Here is a 27,084-nt window from a genome sequence, read left to right on the forward strand (position 1 = left end):
GGATGGAGGCATGGGCTTAAGTAGGGTGGTGTTTCCAAGGGCCGGTGCTGACTTGATGGGCTGAATGGCCTCCTTCTGCACTGTACATTCTATAATCCCACTGCACCCAAATTCCTGTGGGGAGGAGGTGTCCTTTCGAAGTGCTCCCCTTTTTCTAGCAGAGAGTCCGGAGGATCCTTGAGGAATCCAGTCAGTTTTCTTCCCGAAGCCCAGTGATACTCGCAATAACTGAGAGCTAGTCCTAAATTGAGCCTTAGGAAAGAACCTGCCCCAAATTACTTACCTTTAAAAACATTGGCACTTCGCTCCGTTTGGAGAATTCCAAAGCTAAATGCTTGTGTCCTGCAGTCTTTCCCGTCGCTCCAGATTGTCTGGTGGGGGAGCCGAATTCAGTTGCAACTGCTACCAGCACAAGCGAGCCTTTGGAATGCCCAAGGAGTTGTTTGCCACCCATTTGCGCTATGGAAATGATCACATCCCCAAGCTTTAGCTGTTGCCATGCAGGGATCCAGCTACACCACACGTTTGGAGGCGTTTTAGGGGCAGTTAGGTGTGTGGCTGTTAGTACAGTAAAGGGGCCTCTACAGGAATGAAGGCCATGTGCGCTAAGCCAGGCCCGAGCTGTTGCTGAGAGTTCCATTCCCAGCACAAAATCCCTTCCCTCGATCACCATAAATAGTTAAAGGAAAAAGAAAGCTGGTTATTTTTAAGCCATGTTCACGATATGGCCCCAATATTCAACTTTGGAATGTACTCCCCTCAGGAATTGTGAAATTGGCCTCAGTGTATTTGCTCGGTTATCTGACTGTTCAGACAACCCCATACATTTCGGAGCAAAAGGATCTCCTTTATGTGTGAGCAGCTCTTGGTTGAGGGACAGATTTCTGAGAGTGGGTTCATATCACTGATGTGAGAGCGAGCGTGTGCCATTGTGTCCATTTACTCAACCCCAACTCACTTGGGATTTTCACAGGGCTTGCTGTTCTACAGAGCGCCAAACCAGTGGATCTCAACAATTGGCACAGATTGAAAGTACATCGACACAACAGGGACGGCCTGCTGATTATTGATGGTGAGAAGGAGATCAGAAGTGTCTCTCCGGGCAAAAGCCAAGGTCTTAACCTCCGAAGCCCCATGTATCTTGGTGGTGTGCCCAGGACAGAAGTTGTTCCCATCGCAGTAAATGTCACGGAGGGGATTGATGGCTGTATTACTGAGGTGAGTCTCTGGAGTAAGGACAACTCAATGCCAATGTCCACCAATGATTGAAGAAAGGACCCGTATTATCACACATCCACAAATGTACGCTCTCCTGTGTGCTAAACACCATACATGAGCTGAGGATGTGACGGACTTGCCCAATGTACCCAGTCTCCTCTCTGTTATTAGTCTATAAGGAACTGGTGCGAGCAGCCTGCCTTGGCTATTCCTCAACCTCGCCCCCTCCCCCCACCCCTAATCCCCAACCTCTAACATCCCAGCCCAGAACTCACCTTTGGGTTGCATTTCCTCTGGAAATGCTGCACAAAGTAACCCATTTGTGTAAAATTCTTTGATATATGCTAAATTGGGCTGGCTTCTTTTAAATAAGTGCAGGACTGTGTTAAAGTAGCCCATAGTGGAACTTGGGGGAAATAGGCTAACCCTGTGGCACACAGATTAATGTCTGTGTTGGGAAATTGTGGGCTTGAGTTCAGAAAAGCAGAAGAAACAGGAACAGTGGGCCATTCAGCCCTTCGAGCTTGCTTCATTGTTCAATGAGATCATCGCTGATCTTCTACTTCAACGCCATTTTCCTCCACTATCCCTGTATTCCTTAATGTTTCTAATATGTTATAAAACCCATCGATCTCTGACTTGACCTCAATGACTGAGCCTCCTCAGCCCTCGTAGGCAGAGAATTCCAAAGATTCACCACCCTCTTCACCTCAGTCCCAAATGGTGCGTTCCTTTTTACTGAGACTGTCTCTCCTGGTCAAGACACCCCCTAGCCAGGGGAAATATCCTTCATGCATCTACCCTGTCAAGCCTGTCAGAATTTTGAATGTTTGAATAAGATTACCTCTCACACTTCTAAACTCCGAATTGATGTCTAACCAACTCTGAGGATTACTTTTACATAGCTTACTGCTCCCCATATGATTCTCCAAACCAAAAATGCTCATTTATATTTGAATAAAAGCTGCTTTATTTGTCTGGTCCATTTTGGAAAAAGTAATTGAGCAATCTAGTGCTTAAAGCTGCACCACCTCTGATATGATTGGAATCTGATGTGGATTCTCTGACCCCCCCCCCCCCCCCCCTAATGTGCCCATCACCTTTCTAACTTGAGGTTTGAGTGATAACGGTGCCATGAACATTTGTGTTCACTTTATTTTGATGCTTATGCAATTCAGCTTTCACCAAAAAGCTTGCAAGGCATTGTCAGCACTGATATCGAAAGGGGAATTCTTATCAGCCAACCTCATTGGATTATTTGAAGGGGTAACAGAGAGTAGACAAGGTTACCTTTTAAAGATGCCTTTTATAAGATGTCAAGTAATAGGCTAATGAATAAGTTCCAAGCTTGCAGATTAAAGGACAATTAGCAGAATGGATTACTCACTTGCTGCAATGTAGAAAGCAGAGAGTGGGGTAGTTCAGAATGGCCAAAGATGGACAATGGATGCCTGCAAGATTCAATGTTGGAAGCACTAATTTTCACAATTATTATTAACAATTTAGACTTTGGAATCATAACTACAACTTCTAAATTGGAGAACACCAAATTGGGAAGGATAGTCTTCACTGAGGAGAGCTGTAACAAATTACAATATGTTTAAAAACTTGCAGAAGGGGCACATAACTGACATGAATTTTAGCATAAATAAGCATGAAGTAGTCCATTTTGGAAAGAAGGACAAGCAGGTGATGTACTGCTTTCAAAGTAAGAAATGAAATGGGGTAGAGGAGCAAAGAGATCCGGGACCCAAATATGCAAACCAACAAAGTATTGATGTTAATTAATAAGACCAAAACAAAGGCAAATCGAGCATCATTCCTGAGGGATGGAATTGAAAGTAAAGAAGTTTTGTTCAACTTGCATCAAACTTGGTTTGAGTTGTGTTTCCTTTTGTGGAGAAGAACCATGATTAGAGGCCATCAATAAAAGATAGTCACCAAGAAATCTGTGTGTGTGTACCTACACCACTTGGTCTGCAGCAGTTCAAGAAAGTCCCTCACCAGCACCACTTCAAACGCAATTAAGGATGGACAACAAATGCTGGCCTAGCCAGCGACACTCCATTCGGCGAAAGAATAAAAAATATCAAATCAGGAATTCTGAAGAAACCACTTTAGCCAGGGAATGGCCAGAATGTGGAGGTCTCTACCACAGTATGAGGAAAATAGTATAGAGGCATAAGAGAAGGTCAGATAAGCAAATGGAAGATAAACTTACTGGGCTGTTTCTCTCACCTCAATTTGTGTAATTCTACCTTTCTCCGTTAACCAGGTGTCAGTTAATGGGAAGAAGGTGGATCTCTCCTATACCTTTACCGAAAGCCTGAATGTTGATCAGTGTTACGACAAATCACCGTGTGACCGTGTGCCTTGCCTGCATGGTGGAAGGTGTATAGTAACTGGAGAATATGAATATCAGTGCATCTGTGCAAATGAATATCAGGGTGAGTCTGCAGGAAGAAAGAGCTGCCTTGTGTCTTGTTCTGTTCATGTGTTGATGGACAAGGGCCTCGCGATTAATGAAAAGGGTTTGAAATTCCTCGGGTTGACATCAGGAAAGTAATTTTGGGAGGTGAAGACCAGATTTCCTATTTTTATGTATTAAAGCTTTAACGTATTTACTGATAGATGTGCAATTCAGTTGCAAATAGTATGTAGAGTAAATTTTCTACCTACGGTACTATTGGTAACACCAGAGCTACGATTGTGACTACTGACCATCATCTATCAGATAAAGTCACAATGCATATTTTTTCTACAATTGCTGGGGATTTGATGATTGATCAATCCTGGCTCTGGCCTTGACCTCAGTGCCCTGGTTCAGGTTCATCCCCCAACAGATTCCGCCTAAAATCTTGTATTTCCTACAGCTATAGGAATTGCAAAGTTTAGACAAGGGTAATGTCGTAGATGTAAAATGTTTGGATATTCATGCTCACATTTCTGTCCTGGGTCCTGTCACAATGTTCAAGTAAAGTCCAAAGCCAGTTGGAGGAACAGCATCCCATCTTCCAACTTTTACAGCCTTCTGGTCTCAACATTGCATTAGACATTTTATAAGAATTAACTCTGTCCTCCATTTTAATCCCCCCACCCCCACCAAATACCAATCTGTATCTAAATCGCTGGCTTTGAAAGCAGACCAAGGCAGGCCAGCAGCACGGTCCAATTCCCGTAACAGCCTCCCCGAACAGGCGCCGGAATGTGGCGACTAGGGGCTTTTCACAGTAACTTCATTTGAAGCCTACTTGTGACAATAAGCGATTTTCATTTCATTTCATCTTGTTCACATATATTTTGCTTTCAGACAACAAAACCACTTTCTCTGCTGTTAGCACATTCTGCTGTTTTAATTTCAGACAGTGCTGACCTTTATTCTACTTTCAACACCTTCTCTGGATCAAAGCTTTTGTCTGTATACACTCGTTACCATTTCCTCTGTCTTGTATTCCATGACATCTTTGTCATTTAATCTCTCCTGTCCCCCAACATAGCCCTGAACTTCTATTTTGTTCTCCCCTTTTTCAACTGTCTAAAGCCCGTCCCGTTTCTACAATCTCCAGTTCCAAAGAAGAGTCATTTTAGATTCAAAACATTAACTCTGTTTAAGGGCGGCACGGTGGTGCAGTAGTTAGCACTGCTGCCTCACAGCGCTGAGGATCCGGGTTCGATCCCGGCCCCGGGTCACTGTCCATGTGGAGTTTGTACATTCTCCCCGTGTCTGCGTGGATTTCACCCCCACAACCCAAATATGTGCCGGTTAGGTGGATTGGCCATGCTAAATTGCCCTTTAATTGGAAAAAAAATAATTGGTTACTCTAAATAAAAAAAATTTAAATTGATTCTCTCGCTGTAGATGCTGCCAGAACGGCTGAGTTTTTCTGTTTCTATTTCCAGAATCCGCGCTATTTTGCTTTTATCATATGAGAAAAAATAGTTCAACTGTAGCAATTATTTTTCTTCTGGAGCTAACATTAATTTATCATTTCGATCTGACAATTTTTTCTCTAAATCCATGAGCTAGACTACTAATGCAAATTAGTATTTATGTACGAAGTTAGAATTTACAAAACTTACAAATGACATACTGCCTAAAGCATTTCTCAAGAAGTGAGAAATATGGAACACCAGGGCAATTTAAATTCACTAAATAAATGAAAAGCTAGTCTTAAGTAATGGTGATCAGAAAACTATCATTGATGGGTCATAAAAACTGATTCACTGATGTCCTTGAGGGAAGGAAATCTGCCATCCTTACTCGGTCTGGCCTACATGTGACTCCAGACCCACAGCAATGTGGATGACTCTTAATTGCCCACTCAAATGACCAAACAAGCCTCCAGGTTCAAGGGCAATTTGGGATGGGCAGTGATGCCCACATCCCACAAAAGAACAATAAAAAATTAACCTTACTGAGGAAATGAGAATGTGCCATTGTAAAACAAAAGGTTTAAGGTTTGGTGTTAGATTGAAAGATAATCCTTCAAATCAAGTAACAGAACTGTTAAGAGTGAATAATTTACATTACACCCGTATCGCATGCTTAATAAAATATTACATTCGAGGATTCGTTTTGTAAAACACATCTGAATTATCAATTGTATTGCCGTCTTATTACTGACAACGTATGTTTTTAAGCTCCCAGCAGCAGTTGGAAAACTTTTTTTTTAGGAAATATTTTATTGAGGCACTTATGATTTTAACATTTTAAACAACAGAGAAATGCAACACACGCAAAACCTCACACAATAACATACCCAACTCCTGCCAGCCCTAAACCCTGACTAGCCATACATTAGATTCCCTGCCCCTTATCAGTCATTTCCATGCCTCCTGCTGACGGTCAATTCTCCTTGAAGAAGTCGATGAACGGCTGCCACCTCCGAGCGAACCCCTGTAATGAACCCCTTAGGGCGAACTTAATTCTCCCCCCCCCCCCCTTTCCGGATCTTCCAACACTCCAAATACTGCCACCTCTGGTCTCGGAGTCACCCTCCCTTCCAAGACCTCTGACATGACATCTGAAAATCCTTGCCAAAATCCCCTCGGACACACCCAAAACATGTGTACATGATTCGCAGGACCTCCCCCACAGCGCTTACACCTGTCCTCCACCTCCTCAAAAAACCTACTCATCTGGGCCGCAGTCATATGAGATTGTGGACCAACTTGAACTTGATCAGACTGAGCCTTGTAGTCTCCTCAGGGCTTTCTCCCATAACCCGACTTCCAACTCTCCTCCCAGCTATTCCTCCCACTTCCTCTTCACCTCCCCATTTGGGACCCCTTCCCACTCCATCAATTCCTTGTATATTTCCAAGACCCTCCCCTCCCCAACCTCTGTTTTAGACATCACCTTATCCTGTAGTCCCCTTAATGGGAGGCGAGGGAAGCTCGGGGCCTGCAAAAATCCCATACCTGCAGGTACCAGGACCCATTCCCCTCAAACCCCTCCTCTAGCTCCTCCAGGTTCGGGAAACCCCGCTCAATGAAGAGATCGCCAAACCTCTCTATCCCTGTCCGCTGCCACCTCCTGAAGCCCCCGTCTAGCACCCCCAGAGCGAACCAGTGATTGTCACAGATCGGTGACCACACCGGCGCCCCCTCCAGTCTCATGTGCTGCCTCCATTGCCCCCACACTCTCAGGGTTGCCACCACCACTGGGCTTGTGGAGTACCGAGCCGTCGAGAACAGCAGAGGTGCTGTGAACAAAGCCTTCAGACTCGTGCCGTAGAACATGCCGCCTCTACTCGCTCTTACACCAACCCCCCCCTCACTGACCATTTCCTAACCATCGATATATTAGGCGCCCAGTAGTAATTAATAAAGTTTGGAAGGGCCCACCTCGCCGCGCCCCCGCTCAAGAAGGTCCTTCTTCACCCTCGGGGCTTTCCCGGCCCATATAAAAACTGAGATCGCCGCGTTCATCTTTCTAAAAAATGCCTTGGGGATGATGATTGGATGACACTGAAACACGAACAGCAACTCGGGAGGACTGTCATTTTCACAGTCTGAACCCTCCCCGCCAATGACAGCGGGACAACATCCCACCTACGGAAGTCCCCTTTAATTTGCTCAATCAGCCCGGCCAAATTTAGTTTATGAAGCTGACCCTCGTCCCTTGCCACTTGAATCCCCAGGTACCTAAAACCCCCTCCCACCACTTTGAACGGCATCTCCCTCAGTCTCCTCAGCAGTTGGAAATCTTGATGAGTTCTTGTCAGATGATAATTCTGATTTTGAGCCAGGGGCACAAATTTTCCTTCTCCGACTAGGCCTTCAATAAAGCCTATAATCGATAGTTTTTCTTTATTTTGTTGAGAAATAAGAAAAATTGGCAGCAGCGAAGATGATCATTTTATCTCCCGAGGTAGGCGAGGGGTAAAAACTTAAATAAATGAACAACCCTACCCCAACCCACCCACTTTCAGTTTTACATGCTAAGCGGGGGCAGAGCAGGCAATGAATCCATTCTCAGGAGGCAGGTTGTTCACGATAATACTTAAAGGAGTTTAATGCCTGTGGGTCAGGTTTTCTGGACTCTGTGAGAAACCTGGCAGCTGCCGAGAGGTGTGACAGGCTGGGTCCACGTAGGTAGTGCCCTTTCCAGCACTGCTTGTGGGCCAAGAAAAGCAGGAATGTCCCTGCCGCTGACCCAACATACTTACCCCATGGAACGGCCATTACCATCCTCTCCTCTTTCATCGTTGGGTTTAGCACTGTTCCTCTCCCCAGCAGCTTACCTTCCCTGTGCCCACACCCACCATCCTGACAGAGACAAGCTGCACCTGTTGACAAATATTCAGAAACCAGCCCTCCGTTAAATCTGGCAGGACTTGCGGTGAGCTGTGTGTCCAGGCCTTTCCAGCTTCAGATTCTCCCTTCCTCGACCTCAACTGCCTTCCCACCTTGCAGTTATCAGCAGGGTCAAAAGGTGTCTTGCTATTGAGTCTTTTTCACCTGCTTATTACATAGAATCAAAGAATTTACAGTGCCGAAGGAGGCCATTCAGTCCATCGAGTCTGCCCTTGGAAAGAGCATCCTGCCTAAGACCATACCTCCACCCTATCCGCACACCTCCATAACCCCACTTAACCTTTTGCGGACACTAAGAGCAATTTAGCATAGCCAGTCCACCTAACCTGCAAATCTTTGAACTGTGGGAGGAAACCGAAGCACCCGGAGGAAACCCACGCAGACACGGGAGGGAACGTGCAGATTCCGCACAGACAGTGACCCAAGCCGGGAATCGAACCTGGGACCCTGGAGCTGTGAAGCAACTGTGCTAACCACTATGCTACCGTGCTGCCCGATTATTTTTGCACATTTCTCATAAAACCGAGCACTTCGGAGAAAGTATTGCCCCTTGCGCCTTTCGTTGGAATTGTGTGCTTGTTTTGACCTGAATAATATAAAAGGACTGGTGTTTAATTGTAACTCTACTTTGATTCTAGGTGAGAACTGTGAAATCTTCCTGGACATGTGTTTGCAGGGAAATCCTTGCATGAACGGTGGGACCTGTGAGAAGAACCAGTGCTGGTGTCCAATGGGATATACTGGATCGTACTGTGAGCTAGGTACAGACAGAGACAAATGTTTCATCACAATGCCATCTCCCAACTCATTTGAAATCCTAGAACCATTAAAAAGAATAAGATTTAATTAATGGTCCTCAAAGGATCTCTCTAATATTTTGACAAATGTGAGGGCATATTTGATATAATCTGTTGTAATTATCTTTGAACAGATGCTCTCTCTGAATTGCAGAATTAAGTTATCTCTGAATGATCCATCTGTTCAGTAATGGAGAATATTACTGTTGTTTGATATTTCTTCAGCCACTCGTGAGTTTTACTATCAAGGATAACGACATGTATTTATGCAGTCAATTAAGAAAATGAAATTATCTCTAGATGTCTCACAGAAGCATAATGAAATGAAAATGAATACCGAGCTCAGGAAGGAGAGAAATGAGGAGCGACGGTGAAAGGCTTTGTGAAAGTGATGAGTTTTAAGGAGGGTCTTAAAGGATGATGAGAAGGAGGCACAGCGATAGAAGGAGGGAATAGGAAATGGGGCCTAGTCAGATTGAAAGTCTGAGTACTAATGATAGGACAAAGAGAGTGGAGAGTGTACAGGAGGCCAGGAATGCAGAGCCCTTTGAGGATTGTATGGCAGAGACGGAGAAAAACAAAGCAGTAGAGAACCAGGAAGAGAACTTTCATTTTGAGGTGTCTGGGGATACGAGGAGCAGTTGAAGACATGAGGTGGAATTGACCTGATGCCCATCTTGAGCAGAGATCTGTAGCTGCCATGACTGGGTATCAGAAACCTAGGTGCATAATGTTTTTGACCCTATGCTCATTCCTGGGCAATGTGCCAGAATTTCTGGCATGTCCTCTTGGTGGGCAAGAAGCCTCACGAGCGGATGTTCACCAAATTTTCCCATTGGTGGGCAGGGTTTTCTCAATTTGTTTAACTTCCTATTGTGTGTTTTCATCACAAAGGCTGAAGGAGTCATGGTTGGTTAACCTCAACCGAAGATAAAACTGAGTGAGAGTTAAGTGGGCCAGTGAAAAGGTTGATAACTTTTCATTTAGGATCTCCAATTTCAGAAGCTAGCAGATATAATTCTCCCATTTAGATTCGCTGCGGTAAATGGTGTCATACACTTGACATTTCTGTTGCGGAGTTGGAATTATGCCACAAGCTTTCAATGTCCATTGAGATCTGGATGGTTGAAGTCTCTTGGTTATTCTTAATTACACGCCATGCAGCTTGACTGCATATCAGAATCGTGGGTGAATGCTGCACATGCAATTGCCCTGCTCATTACTATGTTAGAGATCCATGTGCCAGGCTGCCTGGGTTTCTGAGCTGTAAGACTCACAGCAGCAGTGCAAAGTTGAAGGTGACTCCTGAATGACTGTCTCCTTGCCACACACATTCCTCTTGCAGAAGTGAAAAATAAGCAACTGTTCAGTTGATTACGGTGGCCTTCACATGAATGCCTTGTGCATCATCTTGTTTCCCAAATGCCGAGGGCCTGCCTCTCATTTCAACAATTGTACATAAACTTACAGGAATGTTATCTTCCAAACTCAATGTGTCTATTCTCAGCAAGTCATAAATAACCTACGATCAGTCTTCAAGTAGTTCAGTCACTTGCTCTCTGGCCTCACCAAGTGAGAAGAGATCAAGTTGGCTTAGAATTTGCGTGTCATCCCTTAATTTGTCTCGAAGGTCATTCAGGGCGATTTGGCAGGTGAAAATCATTATAGTAACCCTCTTATTCCTGGGAGAATTCCCGAGTGAGTTAAAATATCAATGGGAGGTCTTGGCTGTGAGGTGTTTCAATGCCCCATCACGATTAGTCATAGATTCCCTGGGGTTCTCCTTGGAGAAGAGCATTTTCAACACAAGGAACATTAGGTGATGAGTCACCCTGGGCTGCCCTTAGCAAAGCAGCCTGAAAGCTCGGGGCTGCTGTGACTGCAAACATCCAACAGTTAACAAGCACTTCTTCCTTCTGTCTGGGAATAATGGTCTTGTGCAGGAATGTAAATAAAATATGAGGATTAAAGAGTTGTTAAAGGGATTATAGGTCCATTCGCCTATCACTAGATGGTTTACCCAAAGTGATTGCACTGGTTATGTCACAAGTGGCTTGTATGCATTAACACCAGTGATTAATTTTGCTAAAGCTCTTGATGATTTTATCAATTTGCACCACATTGCTCGGTTGTGATTAATAATAAGGCACAGTTTGTGAAACAAAGGAAAGGGCCAAAGGAAAACATTCTCTCCCACACTACAAGAATTTTGGTCTGCCTGTATTCAGTAGATGAAGAAGAACTTGCATTTATACAGAACCTTTCACACCCCTGGGATATCCCACAGCTCCTGACAGCCATTGAAGTACAGTATCGTTGACTTGTAGTAACTGTTGTAAATGTAGGAAACACAGCCACTATTTTGTGTGCACAGCAAGTTCCCGCAGACCACAGTGATGTAAACAATATGACCATTTGCTTTATCCGCTTTTCTTTAAAACTGTTTCCCAACAACACCCTGCACAGCTTGGGAGAGAGATCAGCCATGGAAATTACAGGAGGCGCAGGAATTACAAATGTTCTGGGCCTCTTTTGTGGCCAGCGGGCGAGTTTCCTACTCAACCGTAAAGCCAACACTTTTCTTGAACTAAAATTGCCACCAGATGTTTTACAAGCTTGGGTTTCTGAGTTTTAAGAGTAATATATTTGCGTTTATTGCTACTCCCACCCTCAAATGGTGAACACCTACCATTTTGTTGTTTGTAAAGTGCTGAGGGCCTGTCTCTCATTGCATCAATAATATATACACTTTCAGCAGCTACAGTATCAGTTATTTACACCTGCTCGGAGAGGATCACTTATTAACTGTGCCACGTGAATGCTGCAACCTCTGTGATGAATGCAGACTTCAGGTGTGAGTAAGGTCTGACGTTGATGGCAAGTCGTTTTTATGGCAACACGGGTAAAAGTTCAGGAGGCTGTTGGGGAGTTAAGTTTTTGCTGGCCTAGGAAAGCTGGATCAGAAGGTCAGCAATCACCTTAAAATGGGACGCCAAATGAGTGCTTGAGGTTATTTTAAATCATTAATTACGCTGTAATCAGTAATTGGTATGGCCACTCCTGTCTAGGAATCTAGACTCAATGCAAATAGGCCCAGTTACCACATCAATAGCTTGCACAGCCTTGTTCCTCAAGAATGGACAGTTGACAGTACTGAGATGGACCTGCACAAGGAGGCTTTACAGCTTGAACACTGGTGTCACCTGAGCTTCACAGGTTTGAAGAATATCTCCTGCAGCTGGGGCAAAATGGCTGATCGTTTACCATCCCTCACTCTCCAGGTAGAAATAAATCTTACTGCAATATCGCAGCTGAGACCCCGCATCCCGGATGAACCATCAATTCCTTGTCAGATTCTAATATCCATTTCCCTGATTTATTTACGTCTCAGTTCGTGTTCTGAAAATCTGACCCGCGATGGTAACAGTGACCCTGATCATTCCATGCTGACCAAGCGAAGCATGGTTCAGTGATGACCCGATTTAAATTCTGGTGGAGATCAGAGGCAAGAGACAACTGTTCTCAGCTCACTGCTTCATTTGAATACATTGCAGAGGACTATCTTGCGAACAAATGTTTAGCTCATCCATAATATCCTGGAAGTCTTCAATCTCAATGCTAATAATGCTGAATGAGGGAAAAACTGAAATTCCTGGAGTCCCAGGAGGCTCCATCCGGCGGGTATGTCATGGGGGCATTGCTCCCTTTATGTCCTAGCTACACATTTGTGTGATCTTGCATGGAAGTCCCCAACCTTCAGCAGAGGAACGTCATTCATCCTTCGGGATTTATGCTCTTGTCTAGACTTTTAAAAATACATATATTCTTCGCACATTTTGGCTTTGTGAGGATGCCGTTGCTCCTGAGAAGGTCTGAGTAACTGTTGCGAAAGTTTCATCGTGGGCTCCCGTCACCCTCCCAACTATGCAAATGGTCCCATCACCAGGAGTTGGCGAGTCTGCAGCCTTGGGATGAGAATAGCGAGGTTCACTGATAGAGCAGGATCCAAGCAGCTACAACCACATGTCTTTTGGTTCTGGGTAACTAGTTGAGTTGTTTTACTCTATTTGAAATTGTTTCTCCCACCGATGCCCATTACTGGGTTGACTAACAGCGGATTCCGGCTACAACTAATCAAATTCCTTTAGCAGGAGAAATGTGTTGGAAGAGCTTCCGATGTTATCCAGGTTTGTGGAACAGTAACAAATGTGAGGTTCTCCATTTTGGTACGAATAACAGCAAAAGGGATTATTATTTAAATGATAAAATATTAAAACATGCTGCTGTGCAGAGAGACCTGGGTGTGCTAGTGCATGAGTCGCAAAAAGTTGGTTTACAAGTGCAACAGGTGATTAAGAAGGCAAATGGAATTTTGTCCTTCATTGCTAGAGGGATGGAGTTTAAGACTAGGGAGGTTATGCTGCAATTGTATAAGATGTTAGTGAGGCCACACCTGGAGTGTTGTGTTCAGTTTTGGTCTCCTTACTTGAGAAAGGACGTACTGGCACTGGAGGGTGTGCAGGGGAGATTCACTAGGTTAATCCCAGAGCTGAAGGGGTTGGATTACGAGGAGAGGTTGAGTAGACTGAGACTGTACTTGTTGGAATTTAGAAGGATGAGGGGAGATCTTATAGAAACATAACATTTTGAAGAGGATAGGATAGATGCGGGCAGGTTGTTTCCACTGGCGGGTGAAAGCAGAACTAGGGGGCATAGCCTCAAAATAAGGGGAAGTAGATTTAGGACTGAGTTTAGGAGGAATTTCTTCACCCAAAGGGTTGTGAATCTATGGAATTCCTTGCCCAGTGAAGCAGTAGAGACTCCTTCATTAAATGTTTTTAAGATAAAGATAGATAGTTTTTTGAAGAATAAAGGGATTAAGGGTTATGGTGTTCAGGCTGGAAAGTGGAGCTGAGTCCACAAAAGATCAGCCATGATCTCATTGAATGGTGGAGCAGGCTCGAGGGGCCAGATGGCCTACTCCTGCTCCTTGTTCTTATGTTCTTAGTAACACTTATTGATCTAAATAATACTTGGCTCACATGGCTAAATTAATAATTTCTCCATGAACTGTTCTTTGTTTTGATGCTTCCTGACTCCTCAAAGCCTGTCCACCATCTACAAGGCAGGATTGCAATGGAATACTCTTCACTTGCATAGATGAGAGTGTATCTCAGAAGCTCGACACCATCCTGGACAAAGCAGCCCACCTGATCAGCACCCCATTCACCACCTTTGACACCCACTCCTTCCGCCACCAACGTGCAATGGCAGCAGTGTGCACGATGCACTGCAGCAACTCACCAAGGCTTCTTCAACAGCCCCTTCTAAACCTGTGACCTCTACGACCTAGAAGAACGAGGGCACCACATGCATGGGAACGCCACTACCCTCAAGTTTCCCTCCCAAGTCACACACCTTCCTGACTTGGAACTTGCTTCACTGTCACTTGAGTTTAAAATCCTGGAACTCCCTATCTAACAGCACTGTGGATGTACCTACACCACATGGACTGCAGCAGTTCAAGAAAGCGGTTCATCACCAGCTTCTGAAGAGTAAATACAGGTGGTCTGTAAGTGCTGCTCTTGCTAATGACTTCCCCTGTGTTGTGATTGCATTCAAAGGAAAGTCATTTGAGATAGCAACTTATGTCTGTGGGTTTCTGAGACATGTACGGGTTTCAGAGTAAATTATGCATTTAGGTTTTATAGTCAAGTACTAGTTATCTCCAAATTGTCAACAAATATAAAATATTTATATATTTAAATAATATATATTTAAAATATATATTAGAATATCTCACCATAGAATTGCCAGCCTCTGACCTGCTCTTGTAGCGACGGTATTTACATGGCTAGTCCAGTTCAGTTTCTGGTCAATAATGATCACTAGGGTGTTGATGGTGGGGAATTCACCAATGGTCATGCTGTTGAATGACACTGGAAGATGGTTAGATTCTCTCTTGTTGGAGATGGTCATCGCATTGTGGCTGTGTGGCGCGACTGCTACTTGCCACTTATTAGCCCATGCCTGAATGTTGTCCAGGTCTTGCTGCAGATCAACACAGACTGCTGCAGTGGCAGAGGCGTTATGAATGGAACTGAAACACTGTGAACATCCTGGGGCAAGTGCATTACCTTGAGGAACTCCTACAGTGAAGTCCTGTGACTAAGATGTTTGAGCTCCCATAACCATGTTCCTTTGTGCTTGATATGTCGCCAACCGGTGGAGAGTTTTCCCGTGATTCCCATTGAACCCACTTTTGATAGGGTCCTTAATTCCATACTCGATCAATTGTTGCCTTGATGTCAAGGGTTGTTACACTTGCCTCATCTTTGGTATTTGGCTTTGAAAGTTTTTTTTTAAATATATTTATTAAAGTTTTTTAACACAATTTTTCACCCTTAAAAACAATAACCCCCTCCCCTCATAACAAAATAGCAAGAAATCGCACATAGCAAGATATATACATGGTAAAACGATATGTTACACAGCTTTTTACACTGGCTCTCTCCCGCACGTGCCAGTTTCCCAAATCCTTCATGTTTTCTCTTGCTCAACCCCCCCCCCCCCCCCCCCCGGCAAGCCCTCCTTCCCCCCCCCCTCCACCCCCCCTCCCCCCCTCACAGGACGTCCCCCCACACCCCCGGGTTGCTGCTGCTGCTGACCGACCTTCCTCTAACGCTCCGCGAGATAGTCTAGGAACGGTTGCCACCGCCTGTAGAACCCCTGCACAGACCCTCTCAAGGCAAACTTTATCCTCTCCAGCTTAATGAACCCAGCCATGTCGTTTATCCAGGCCTCCACGCTGGGGGGCTTCGCCTTAGCAAGATTAGCAAGATCCTTCGCCGGGCTACTAGGGACGCAAAGGCCAGAATACCGGCCTCTTTCGCCTCCTGCACTCCCGGCTCGTCCACTACTCCAAATATTGCTAGCCCCCAGCTTGGCTTGACCCGGACTTTCACCACCTGAGATATTGCTTCCGCCACTCCTCTCCAGAGCCCCTCCAGTGCCGGGCATGACCAAAACATATGGACATGGTTAGCCGGACTCCCTGAGCACCTTCCGCATCTGTCCTCTACCCCAAAGAACCTACTCAACCTCGTCCCCGTCAAGTGCGCTCTGTGAACCACCTTAAATTGTATCAGGCTGAGCCTGGCACACGAGGAGGAGGAATTAACCCGACCTAGGGCCTCAGCCCACAACCCCTCCTCAATCTCCTCCCCCAGCTCCTCCTCCCATTTACCCTTCAGCTCCTCTACCAGCGCTTTCCCCTCTTCTTTCATCTCCTGGTATATTACCGACACCTTGCCCTCCCTGACCCATACACCCGAGATCACCCTGCCTTGAATTTCTTGTGCCGGGAGCAACGGGAATTCCCTCACCTGTCGCCTCACAAACGCCCTCACCTGCATGTATCTAAAAGCATTTCCCGGGCGTATCTCAAACTTCTCCTCCAGTGCCCCTAGGCTCGCAAACGTCCCATCAATGAACGGGTCCCCCATTCTTCTAATCCCCGCCCGATGCCAGCTCTGAAACCCTCCGTCCATCCTCCCCGGGACAAACCGGTGGTTACCCCTAATCGGGGACCACACCGAGGCTCCCATTGCACCCCTGTGCCATCTCCACTGGCCCCAGATCCTTAGCGTTGCCGCCACCACCGGGCTCATGGTATACTTTGACGGCGAGAGCGGCAGCGGTGCCGTAACCAGCGCCCCCAGGCTCGTTCCTTTACAGGACGCCATCTCCATCCTCTTCCATGCCGCCCCCTCTCCCTCCATCACCCACTTGCGGATTTTAGCTTTGAAAGTTGCAATGAGGTCTGAAGAGGCCTTGGCAAAACCCCAACTGGGCATTAGTGAGATTATTGCTGTGTAAATGCCACTTAGTTGTTCATGACACTATCCATCACTTTGCTGATGATCAAGAGTAGACTATGGGGCCTGTTTGGATTTGCCCTGCTTTTTGTTGACAGGACATAGCTGGGAAATTTTCCACATCTCCAGGTAGATGCCAGTGCTGTAGCTTGAGTGGAACAGCTTGGCTGGAGGCGCAACTAAGTCCTGGAGCTCAAGTCTTTAGTACTATTGCCCGAATGTTTGTCAGTGCCCATAGCCTTTGCAGGATCCAGCACCTTCAACATTTCTTGACAACATGCGGAGTGAATTGCTGAAGACTGGCATCTGTGATGCTGGGAACCTCAGGAGGAGACCATGATGGATCATCCACTTCAGACCAAAGATGGTTGAAAAAGTTTCAGCCTCGTTGTTTGCACTGATATGCTGGGCTCTCCCATCATTGAGGATGTGGAGCCCCCTCCTGTTATTTATTAAACTGTCCATCACCATTCATAACTGGAAAGGGCAGACCAGCAGAGCTTTGATCTGAGCTGGTGGTTATTAGATTGCTTAGTCCTGCTAAAGAATGCTGTTTAACATGCATGTAGTCCTTGTGTTGTAGCTTCACGAGGTTGACATCTCATTTTTAGCTATGTTTTGTTTGAGCTGCTAAATCTGTTGTGACTATTCCTTTCAGCGTGGTAGTAGTACCACACAATGTGGTAGCTGACGTCCTCAGTGTGAAACAGCACCTTGTCTTAAGGACTGTATTGTGGTCGCTTCTACTTAGGCTCACGAGCTGATGCATCGTTGATGGGTAGTTTGATGAGGATGAGGTCAAATAGGTTTTTCCCCTTGGTTAGTTCTCTTACTACCTGCTTTAGGCCCAGTCTGTAGAATCAGTCCTTCAGGTCTTGGACAGCTCAGTCAGTAGGGGTGCTATCAAGCCACTCTTGGTGTTGGACATTTTGAAGTTCCCATTCTGCACTCTTGCACCCTCAGTGTTGTGTTCAACATGAAGGATTGCCAATTCCTCAGCTGACTGAGGGTGGTAGGTGGTGATAAGGAGATTTTGATGCCTAAGTGTGACCTGATCCCAAAATATTTCATGGGGTCAATGTTGAGGGTGCCTAGGGACACTCTGTCCGCACCATTGTGCCACCACCTCTGGTCGATCTGTTGTGCTGATGGAACAGGATATACCTAGGAATGGTGATAGAAGGATCTATGACACTGGCTGAAAGGTGTGAGCGGTAAGTGTGCCTCTGTCAGGCTGTTGCTTTTTTAAAATAATATTTTATTAAGGTATTTGAAAATATAACAGTAACAAGAACAATGACATCAACATGGTAAAATAAACATCCCCCCCCCCCCAGCCCAATCTTCACACACCTCAACTATACAACAACAATTCCTCCCTCCCCCCACTTGGAATACTGCATCGGCTGATATTTTTAATTATCCCCGAGAGAGTCGACGAACAGCTGCCACCTCTGGGTGAACCCTAACAATGACCCTCTTAAGGCGAACTTTATTTTCTCAAGACTGAGAAACCCAGCCATGTCACTAACCCAGGTCTCTACACTCGGGGGGCTTCGAGTCCATCCACATTAATAAGATCCGTCTCCGGGCTACCAGGAGACAAAGGCCGGGACGTCGGCCTCTTTCGCCCCCTGAACTCCCGGATCTTCCGCTACCTCTGGACTCGGCACCACCCATGTTTTTAGCACCGTGGACATTGCCTTCGCAAAACCCTGCCAAAACCCTCTAAGCTTCCGGCATGCCGAAAACATGTGGACATGACTTGCTGGACTTCCCGTGCACCTCGCACACCTATCCTCTACCCCGAAAGATTTGCTCATCCTAGCCACTGTCATGTGTGCCCGGTGGACTACCTTAAATTATATCAGGCTAAGCCTGGCGCACGATGAGGAGGTATTAACCCTGCTTAGGGCATCCACCCATAGACCCGCCTCTATCTCTCCTCCTAGCTCGTCCTCCCACTTGCCCTTAAGCTCCTCCACCGGAGTTTCCTCCGCCTCTGAAATTTCTTGGTAAATATCCGATACCTTCCCCTCTCCCACCCAGGTACTGGAAACTACTCTATCCTGTATCCCCCGTGGCGGCAGCAGCGGAAAGACCGGCACCTGTTTTCTCAGGAAGTCACGCACCTGCAAATACCTAAAACCATTCCCTGCTGGCAATTTAAATTTATCCTCCAAGGCTTTCAAGTTGGGAAAGCTCCCATCTATAAATAGATCCCCCATCCTTCCAATTCCTGCCCTCTGCCAACTCCAGAATTCGCCATCTAGCCTACCCGGTACAAACCTGTGATTGTTATAAATCGGGGTCCAAATCGATGCACCCTACACTCTCTTCTATCTCCTCCACTGCCCCCAGATCCTCAGAGCCGCCACTACCACCAGACTTTAGGAGTATCAGGCCGGCAAGAATGGCAGAAGTGCCGTTACCAATGCTCCCAGACTGGTGTCTTTACATGACGCCGCCTCGATCCGCGTCCATGCCGACCCCTCCCCCGCTACCCACTTCCTGATCATGGCTATATTAGCCGCCCAGTAGTAATTGCAGACGTTCGGCAGCGCCAACCCACCCTCCCCCCGACTGTGCTCCAGCAACATTTTCTTCACTCGCTGGGTTTTACTCGCCCACACAAAGCCCAAAATAATCTTATTCACCCGCTTGGAAAAGGCTTTAGGGATGAAGATTGGAGGCACTGAAAGACAAACAGAAATCTGGGGAGGTCCGTCATTTTCACGGTCTGTACCCTCCCCGCCAGTGAGAGCGGGAGCATGCCCCCGTCCATTTGTTCTACCAACCGGGATAGGTTTAACTTGTGCAGTACCTCCCATTTCTGGGCCACCTGGATACCCAGATATCAAAAGCTCTTCCCTACCATTCTACACGGCAGCTCTCCCAGTCTCTTCTCCTGCCCTCTTGCCTGGATCGCAAACATCTCGCTTTCCCCCATGTTCAATTTATACCCCGAAAAGTTGCCAAATTCCCCCAAGATTCACATTACTTCCCCCCATCCCCTCCAATGTGTCCAAAATGTACAAGAGCAGGTAATCTGCGTAGAGCGAGACCCGGTGCCCCCCCCCCCCCCCCCCGGCCCCCGAACCAGCCCTTTCCAGTTCATAGAAACTCTTAATGCCATGGCCAATCCAATGGCTCTATGGCCAGAGCAAACAGTAACGGGGAGAGGGGGCACTCTTGCCTTGTCCCTCGATGTAGTTCAAAATACCCCGACCTCAGCCGCTTCGTATGCACACTCACTACTGGTGCCTGATAGAGCAACCGCACCCAGTCAATAAAGCCCTCACCAAACCCAAACCTTCCCAGCGCCTCCCACAGGTAATTCCATTCCACCCGTCAAAAGCCTTCTCTGCCTCCATCGCTACCACCACCTCCGCCTCCTGTCCTTCTGAGGGCATCATAATAACATTTAGAAGCCTTCCAACATTGGCCTTGAGTTGCCTGCCCTTAACAAATCCCGTCTGGCCTTCCCCTATCACCCCCGGGACACAGTCCTCTATCCTTGTGGCCAGTATCTTAGCCAGCAGTTTGGCATCCACATTCAGTAGAGAAATCGGCCTGAATGACCCGCATTGCTCTGGATCCTTCTCCCGTTTCAAGACCAATGAAATCAAGGCCTGCGACATTATTGCGGGGAGGACTCCCTTCTCTCTTGTTTCATTAAATGTCCTCACCAGCAGTGGGCTCAATGTCTCTGAAAACTTCTTATAGAATCCCACCGGGTAGCTGTCAGGCCCCAGGGCCTTGACCGACTACATGCCCTCCAGCCCCTTGATTATTTCCTCTATCTCATTTGGGGCTCCCAGCCCTTCTACCATATCCTCATCAACCCTCGGAAACCTCAACTGATCCAGAAATTGCCTCATCCCCTCCACCCCAGCCGGGGGTTCCGACTCATATAATTTACTATAAAAGTCCTTAAACACCTCGTTCACCCCCGCTGGGTCCAGGGCAGTATTACCGTCTCTACTCTTTACTTTACCTATCTCCCTGGCCGCCTCTCTTTTCCTGAGCTGGTGCGCCAACATTCTGCTTGCCTTTTCCCCGTACTCATAGATCGCCCCCCCCCCCCCTTGCCTTCCTCAACTGTTCCACTGCTTTCCCTGTGGTCAACAGCCCAAACTCCACCTGTAACATCCGCCACTCCCTCAGTAGCCCCTCGTCCGGGGCCTCCGAGTATCTCCTGTCCACCAGGAGTATCTCCTCCACTAATCTATCCCTCTCAGCCCGTTCCACCTTTTCTCTGTGGGGCCATATCGAGGTTAATTCCCCTCTGACTACTGCCTTCAAAGCTTCCCAGACCGTCACTGTAGAGACCACCCCTTATCATTTGTTTCCAGGTAGTTCTGGATGGACTTGTTAACCCGCCCACAGACCGCCTCATCCGCTAGCAACCCCACATCCAGTCTCCACAGCGGGCATTGCCCTCTCTCCACACTAACCTGTAGATCCACCCAGTGCGGGGCATGAACCGACACTGCAATTGCCGAATACTCAGGATCCACCATCTTCGTTATTAGCGCCCTGCTCAGAACAAAATAGTCAATGCGAGAGTATACCCTGTGGACATGTGAAAAAAAGGAAAACTCCTTCGTCCTCGGCCGGGCAAACCTCCATGTGTCTACTCCCCCCATCTGTTCCATAAAACCCTTCAATTCCTTTGCCGCAGCCGGCCTCCTCCCTGTCCTGGATTTTGACCGGTCCTATTCCGGATCAATGACTGTGTTGAAGTCCCCTCCCATGATCAGGTTATGTGACTCTAAGTCTGGGATATTACCTAACACCCGCCTCATAAATTCCACATCATCTCAATTCGGAGCATATATGTTTACAAGTACCACTCGCACCCCCTCCAGCTTCCCACTCACCATTATGTACCTACCCCCCTTGTCTGACACGATTCTCCCTGCCTCGAATGCCACTCGTTTGCTGATCAAGATCGCTACCCCCCCGGTCTTTTGAGTCCAGTCCTGAGTGGAACACTTGGCTAACCCACCCCTTCCTCAATCTCATCTGGTCTGTAACCTTTAGGTGTGTCTCTTGTAGCATTGCCATGTCCGCCTTCTGTTCCCTCAAATGCGCGAACACATGAGCCCTCTTGACTGCCCATTCACTCCTCTCACGTTCCATGTGATCAGCCTGGACGGGGGGCTACCAACCCCGCCCCCCCCCCCCCCCGCCCCACCTGCCGACTAGCCGTCACCCTTTTTAGGCCAGCCTCGAGCTCACACCCTCCGCTTCCTCAAGTCCCCACTCGGGCTGTTGCCATTCCCGACCTCCCATTTGTCCCCTAGTAACAGTTCCTCTCCTGTCAGCAAAGCAGCTCCCTTCCGCCCTAGCAACAACACTAAAAACCCAGTCCCCCTAGTCAAGCTCCAGCTTAACACCTGTCCACCCCCACTGCGCTTCCGAGAGTCAGCTGACCCATGCTGACTCATAGAATTTTCATCGAATTTACAGTGCAGAAGGAGGCCATTCGGCCCATCGAGTCTGCACCGGCTCTTGGAAAGAGCACCCTACCCAAGGTCCACACCACACCTCCACCCTATCCCCATAACCCAGTAACCCCACCCAACACTAAGGGCAATTTTGGACACTATGGGCAATTTAGCATGGCCAATCCACCTAACCTGCACATCTTTGGACTGTGGGAAGAAACCGGAGCACCCGGAGGAAACCCACGCACACACGTGGCGGATGTGCAGACTCCGCACAGACAGTGACCCAAGTCAGGAATCGAACCTGGGACCCTGGAGCTGTGAAGCAATTGTGCTATCCACTCGATAACTCCCGCCCCTGGCACCAAGCAGTCTGTCTCCCTTTTGTACTCTCCTCTCTCTCCCCCACATGAATAAACATTTTAAAAGCATCACATTCCCCAGTAAACAAACAGTAGAAAAAAAATGTGAAGAAACAATTACTTTAGAAAAATAGCCGAAAAAGCAGAACTAAGTTAAAAGCTCCCCCCCCCCCCCCAACAAGGTCCCTGCAAGACAGATCAACCTTTAACCATCCACACAGCCCATTATTTCACATAGAGCTACTTAAATTTTTACAATCCAGCACCACAAATCGCTGCCACAGTACTTCTCCAAGGCTTAATTCGCCTCCAGCTTCATTTCTTTAATAAAGGTCCATACTTCGTCTGGCGTTTCAAAGTAGAAGTCCTGTTCCTCATGTGTGACCCACAGGCGGGCTGGGTACAGCATCCTGAACTTCACCCCCTTCTTAAAGAGGGTCGTTTTTGCCCGATTGAACCCAGCTCGCTTCTTGGCCAAATCCGCTTCCAGGTCCTGCTAAATGCGCAACTCACAGTTCTCCCATTTGCTGCTCTGTTCTTTCTTGGCCCACCGTAAAACGTGTTCCTTGTTCATGAAACGGTGAAAACGTACCACCATGGCCCTCAGCGGTTCGTTCGCTCTGGGCTTCTTCGCGAGGTCTCTGTGTGCTCTGTCCAATTCCAGGCACCGAGGGAACGCCCCAGCCCCTATCAACTTCTCCAACATGTCCGTCACATAGGCCCTTGCATCCGATCTCTCACTGCCTTCAGGTAGGCCAACAATTCTGAGATTCTGCCTCCTGGACCTATTCTCCAGGTCCTCCAGCTTCCCCTGCATTCTTTTCTGGCGGACGTTCATCATCCGCACCTTGCTTTCCAGCACGGTTATATAGCACAACTTTTGTTCGACCTCCTGGATCGCTCTCCCGTGGGTTTCCTGATTCTGAACCACTTGATCAATCGAATCCTCGAAGAACTTCACCAGCTGCTCCGTCGACCACTGTGCCGTCTCCCCGCGGCCCTTGCCTTCCGCCATGCTGTCCCGTGTTACCAGCTCTGCTTGCGTCTCCCTTATAGGACTTTGTCATCTCACACGACCACTTCTGGTCCAATTCTCCATATACCGGAGGGGGATTTCTCCTTACTGTCTCACTCTTTACCGCTCTATCCTATAAAATCCGAAAAAAAACGGGGAGGGAAAAGGTCCAAAAGTCCATTACAGGCGGGAAGTATCAAATGTGCGACCTACCCCTCCATGGCCGCCATCATAACGTCAGGCTGTTGCTTGACTGATCTGTGCAACAGCTCTCCCAGTTGGGCACAGGTCCCCAAATGTTAGTGAGGAGGACTTTGCAGAGTGGAAGGGGCTGTCTGTGGGCATTTACATTTCTTCTCCCCCAAACTAGGAAATTTAATGATGCTCAGCAAGAGACAATGGCTTGTTAATGACTTTATTTACACCTACACAGGTATGTCTGCTGTTACTCCAGCATCAGAATGGCACATGGAGGGTAGTGCGGGTAATGTCATTTAGTCTGTGTTGGCTTTTAATCTAACAAGGAAGCGGTGATGGTATCTAATTTGGCATGACTCCTAGTCCTAGTTGCCTGTAATCCCATTTGTAACATTTATTTGTTAAATGATGCACTGAAGTCTGAGGGAAGAGAGGAAACGGGATGGGTTCCTTGTCGTGAGGATGCAGCATGCCTCAGTCCTGAACCATTTTAGATTGATTGACTGACAGAAATGTTGCCCAACTATAGGCCCAATATAGAGAGCATTGTCAGGTATTTAGTCTGAATTCATCTTTTAGTCCACCTCTTAGTCTGAAGTGGCAACCAAAATGGCATTTTATTTTTGAGGACTTTAGCTTGAGGATTTTTGCTTTAATTTTACTCATTTTTGAGGTCTTCAGTTTTGTCTCAGATTGCCAATTCTGAGTGAACATAATCTTGGAGGATTCTGCAAATAACCTCCCACTTCTAATTTGCCAAACAGTCTTTTGGTCCCATTTTTGATCTGTTAAACAGAAATTTCAAAATGAATAAGCCCCCTAAATCCTCTCCCAGAATGTTGACATAAATGTTCAGGAGATTAATCTTTAATTCCCAGGGCCTCCAAGATATCCCTAGTTTTGTCCCAGCTTCTCTCTGCCCTGTTAAGTTGATAATAATCATATGTCTTCCTTCAGATGGGAGGAGGAACCAGGCTAGGTGAAGACCTTATCCATCAGAGCTGTCATTGGCTGAATGAATTGCAGTAAACAGAACTTGAATATTGTGGATTGAATGAGTTGCCTCACTGTGGACCATATTGCATCTGATGATCAAGTCTAAACCCAGGACTCAATCGCATCCTTGAGCACCCCATGTGTCACCACCTGAGCCAACAGGTCACCTCAAAGGGAGGTACTAATAATGCTTTGAAGCCATAAAGGGTGGCACAGTGGTTAACACTGCTGCCTCGCAGGGCAAAGGACCCGGACTTAATTCCGGCCTTGTGTGACTGTGGAATTTGCACGGTCTCCCGGTGTCTGCGTGGGTTTCCTCCCATAGTCCAAAGATGTGCAGGTTAGGTACATTGGCCCTGCTAAAATACCCCTTAGTGTCCAAAGATGTGCAAGTTAGGTGGGGCTACGAGGATATGGTTGAGGAGTGGGCCTGGGTACTCTTTCGGATGGCCAGTGCAGACATGATGGGCCAAATGGCCTCCTGCACTGTAGGGATTCATAATTCTATGATTTGATTACAAAAGCATTTAAACATGGTCACCTTAAGGATTGGATCAATACCCCCAGTGGCTGCTGCTCCATCCAGGAAGAAATGGTTCATGATGCAACTTGAAAATGGAATGCATAAAGAAATAGCAAGGAAGGAACAGAGAGGAGGATAATAATAGGTGGTTATTGATTTGGGCTTAAAGTGAAGCTCTTAGCCCAAATCCAATCCTGTCGTGCATCATTTAGCTTTAACCTAGATCTGACTACATACTAACACTTTCATACAGTGTCTTTAACGGATCTGTTGGAATGAGATAACCCAGTCTAATGTGATGCCCCATGTTATATCAACTTTGGTGGGAGAAGGAAGGAAAAGTTTAAACATAAAACACAAAGCTTCTCCATCTCCCTTTGTTGAGGACAAAGTGTTTTGGTGGCTTAATCGCCCACCGCACAAACCCTTTTAGCTGAGGATTGGAAGTCTGACTCCTTGTTCACACCTGGAGCATGTACTGAGTGGCACCGTCCTCAATAGGGCAGTGTGGTGCGAATAAGGACTGCTGTTGGACAAGTTCAGCTGGAGCCCCAGTTCATGTCCTTGTCACATTGGGAAGTCTACATAAAGACACAAGAAATCTATGCTGGCCGCACTCGTAATAGCTCAAGGCACACTATATGAAAGAATTCACCAATTGCTTTAACAAAATTAACCCAAGTAGTTGTTGGCAATATTCCTGGATTGCAAATTCTGTGAAATGATTACCAGAATTTAGCATTCAGCAACAAATTTCGTGATAATTTTGCAGTTATTTTCTATTGGAAGCACGGTTGATTACGTGTCCAAATAAGTGATTTGATGGGTGATGCTGTTAAGTTTTTCAAATGTGTTTACGAGCCAGTGTGAAAACTATTTAACATAGTAAAGAAAACATTTTTCTGTTTTATAAGAGAACAGGTTTACAATCCCTGCTTGCATTTGATTATCTTCCCTCCCCAAGCTGGAACTTACAGCCTAAGAATTGAAGCCCTTATTCATAAACTGATGGCTGCATTGAGAATAATAGGTGCCAGGGAGTAATCACAAGAATTTAGTTAGTGTGAAACTCCTGATATATTTAGCAAGTCAAAATTCCAGCAAACATTTGACATTAGTATTTGGTGTTTGTCATTTTGATTGCACATGCAATTTCCATTTGATCTGAGTGTCTCCGTCTGATTTGTATTTACCTTGGTGCCAGGTCAGGTCTGATGAATATAAGGGCGGCACGGTGTCACAGTGGCTGGCACTGATGATTCACAGAGCTAGGGATCCGGGTTCAATCCCGGCCTTGCGTGACTGTCTATGTGGAGTTTACGCTTTCTCCATGTGTCTCTGTGGTTTCCTCCTGGTTCTCTGGTTTCCTCCCACCGTCCAAAGAAAAACAGGTTAGGTGGATTGGCCATGCTAAATTGCCCCTTAGTATCCAAGAGCTAGGTGGGGTTATGCGAATAGGGCGGGGGAGTAGGGTATTGTTTCGGAGGGTCGACACAGACTCGATGGGCTGAATGGCCTCCTCCTGCACTGTAGGGATTCTATGGGCCCCCACTACATATGGTCACACAAGGGTAAGAACCCCTTCTGCTGACTTTGTTAGTTGATCAGGAACTTAGAAATATAAACTGCAAAAGGAACTTCTAATATCTGAGCTTTTAGAGGAAGGATTGTTTTTCAGCCAATTAAATTAGGCAATGAGAAAAAAACTTGTATTTCAACCGCATTTTTCACACCCTCGGGATGTTCTGTAACAAGAAAAAGGAGGGGCCCCTTGAGCCTGCCCCACCGTTCAATACAATCACGGCTGCCCCACCGTTCAATACAAT

At 46.7% G+C, this 27,084-nt stretch overlaps 1 protein-coding gene across 7 annotated transcripts in view; it reads left to right on the top strand.

Annotated features, from left to right (window-relative positions):
* Window positions 1–27,084, top strand: part of hspg2 (heparan sulfate proteoglycan 2) — a 644,821-nt gene that overhangs the window by 590,046 nt on the left and 27,691 nt on the right. For 4 of the 7 annotated variants that reach the window (XM_072478556.1, XM_072478557.1, XM_072478559.1 and 1 more), the window contains 4 exons: window positions 974–1,218; window positions 3,494–3,665; window positions 8,676–8,798; window positions 23,975–24,025. In XM_072478556.1, coding sequence (XP_072334657.1) covers window positions 974–1,218; window positions 3,494–3,665; window positions 8,676–8,798; window positions 23,975–24,025 — 591 coding nt within the window. The remainder of the gene's footprint in view (window positions 1–973; window positions 1,219–3,493; window positions 3,666–8,675; window positions 8,799–23,974; window positions 24,026–27,084) is intronic. The other 3 variants (XM_072478558.1, XM_072478561.1, XM_072478563.1) reach the window with 1 other exon arrangement.

The sequence above is a fragment of the Scyliorhinus torazame genome, chromosome 16 (assembly GCF_047496885.1).
Source record: "Scyliorhinus torazame isolate Kashiwa2021f chromosome 16, sScyTor2.1, whole genome shotgun sequence".
Taxonomy (NCBI): domain Eukaryota; kingdom Metazoa; phylum Chordata; class Chondrichthyes; order Carcharhiniformes; family Scyliorhinidae; genus Scyliorhinus; species Scyliorhinus torazame.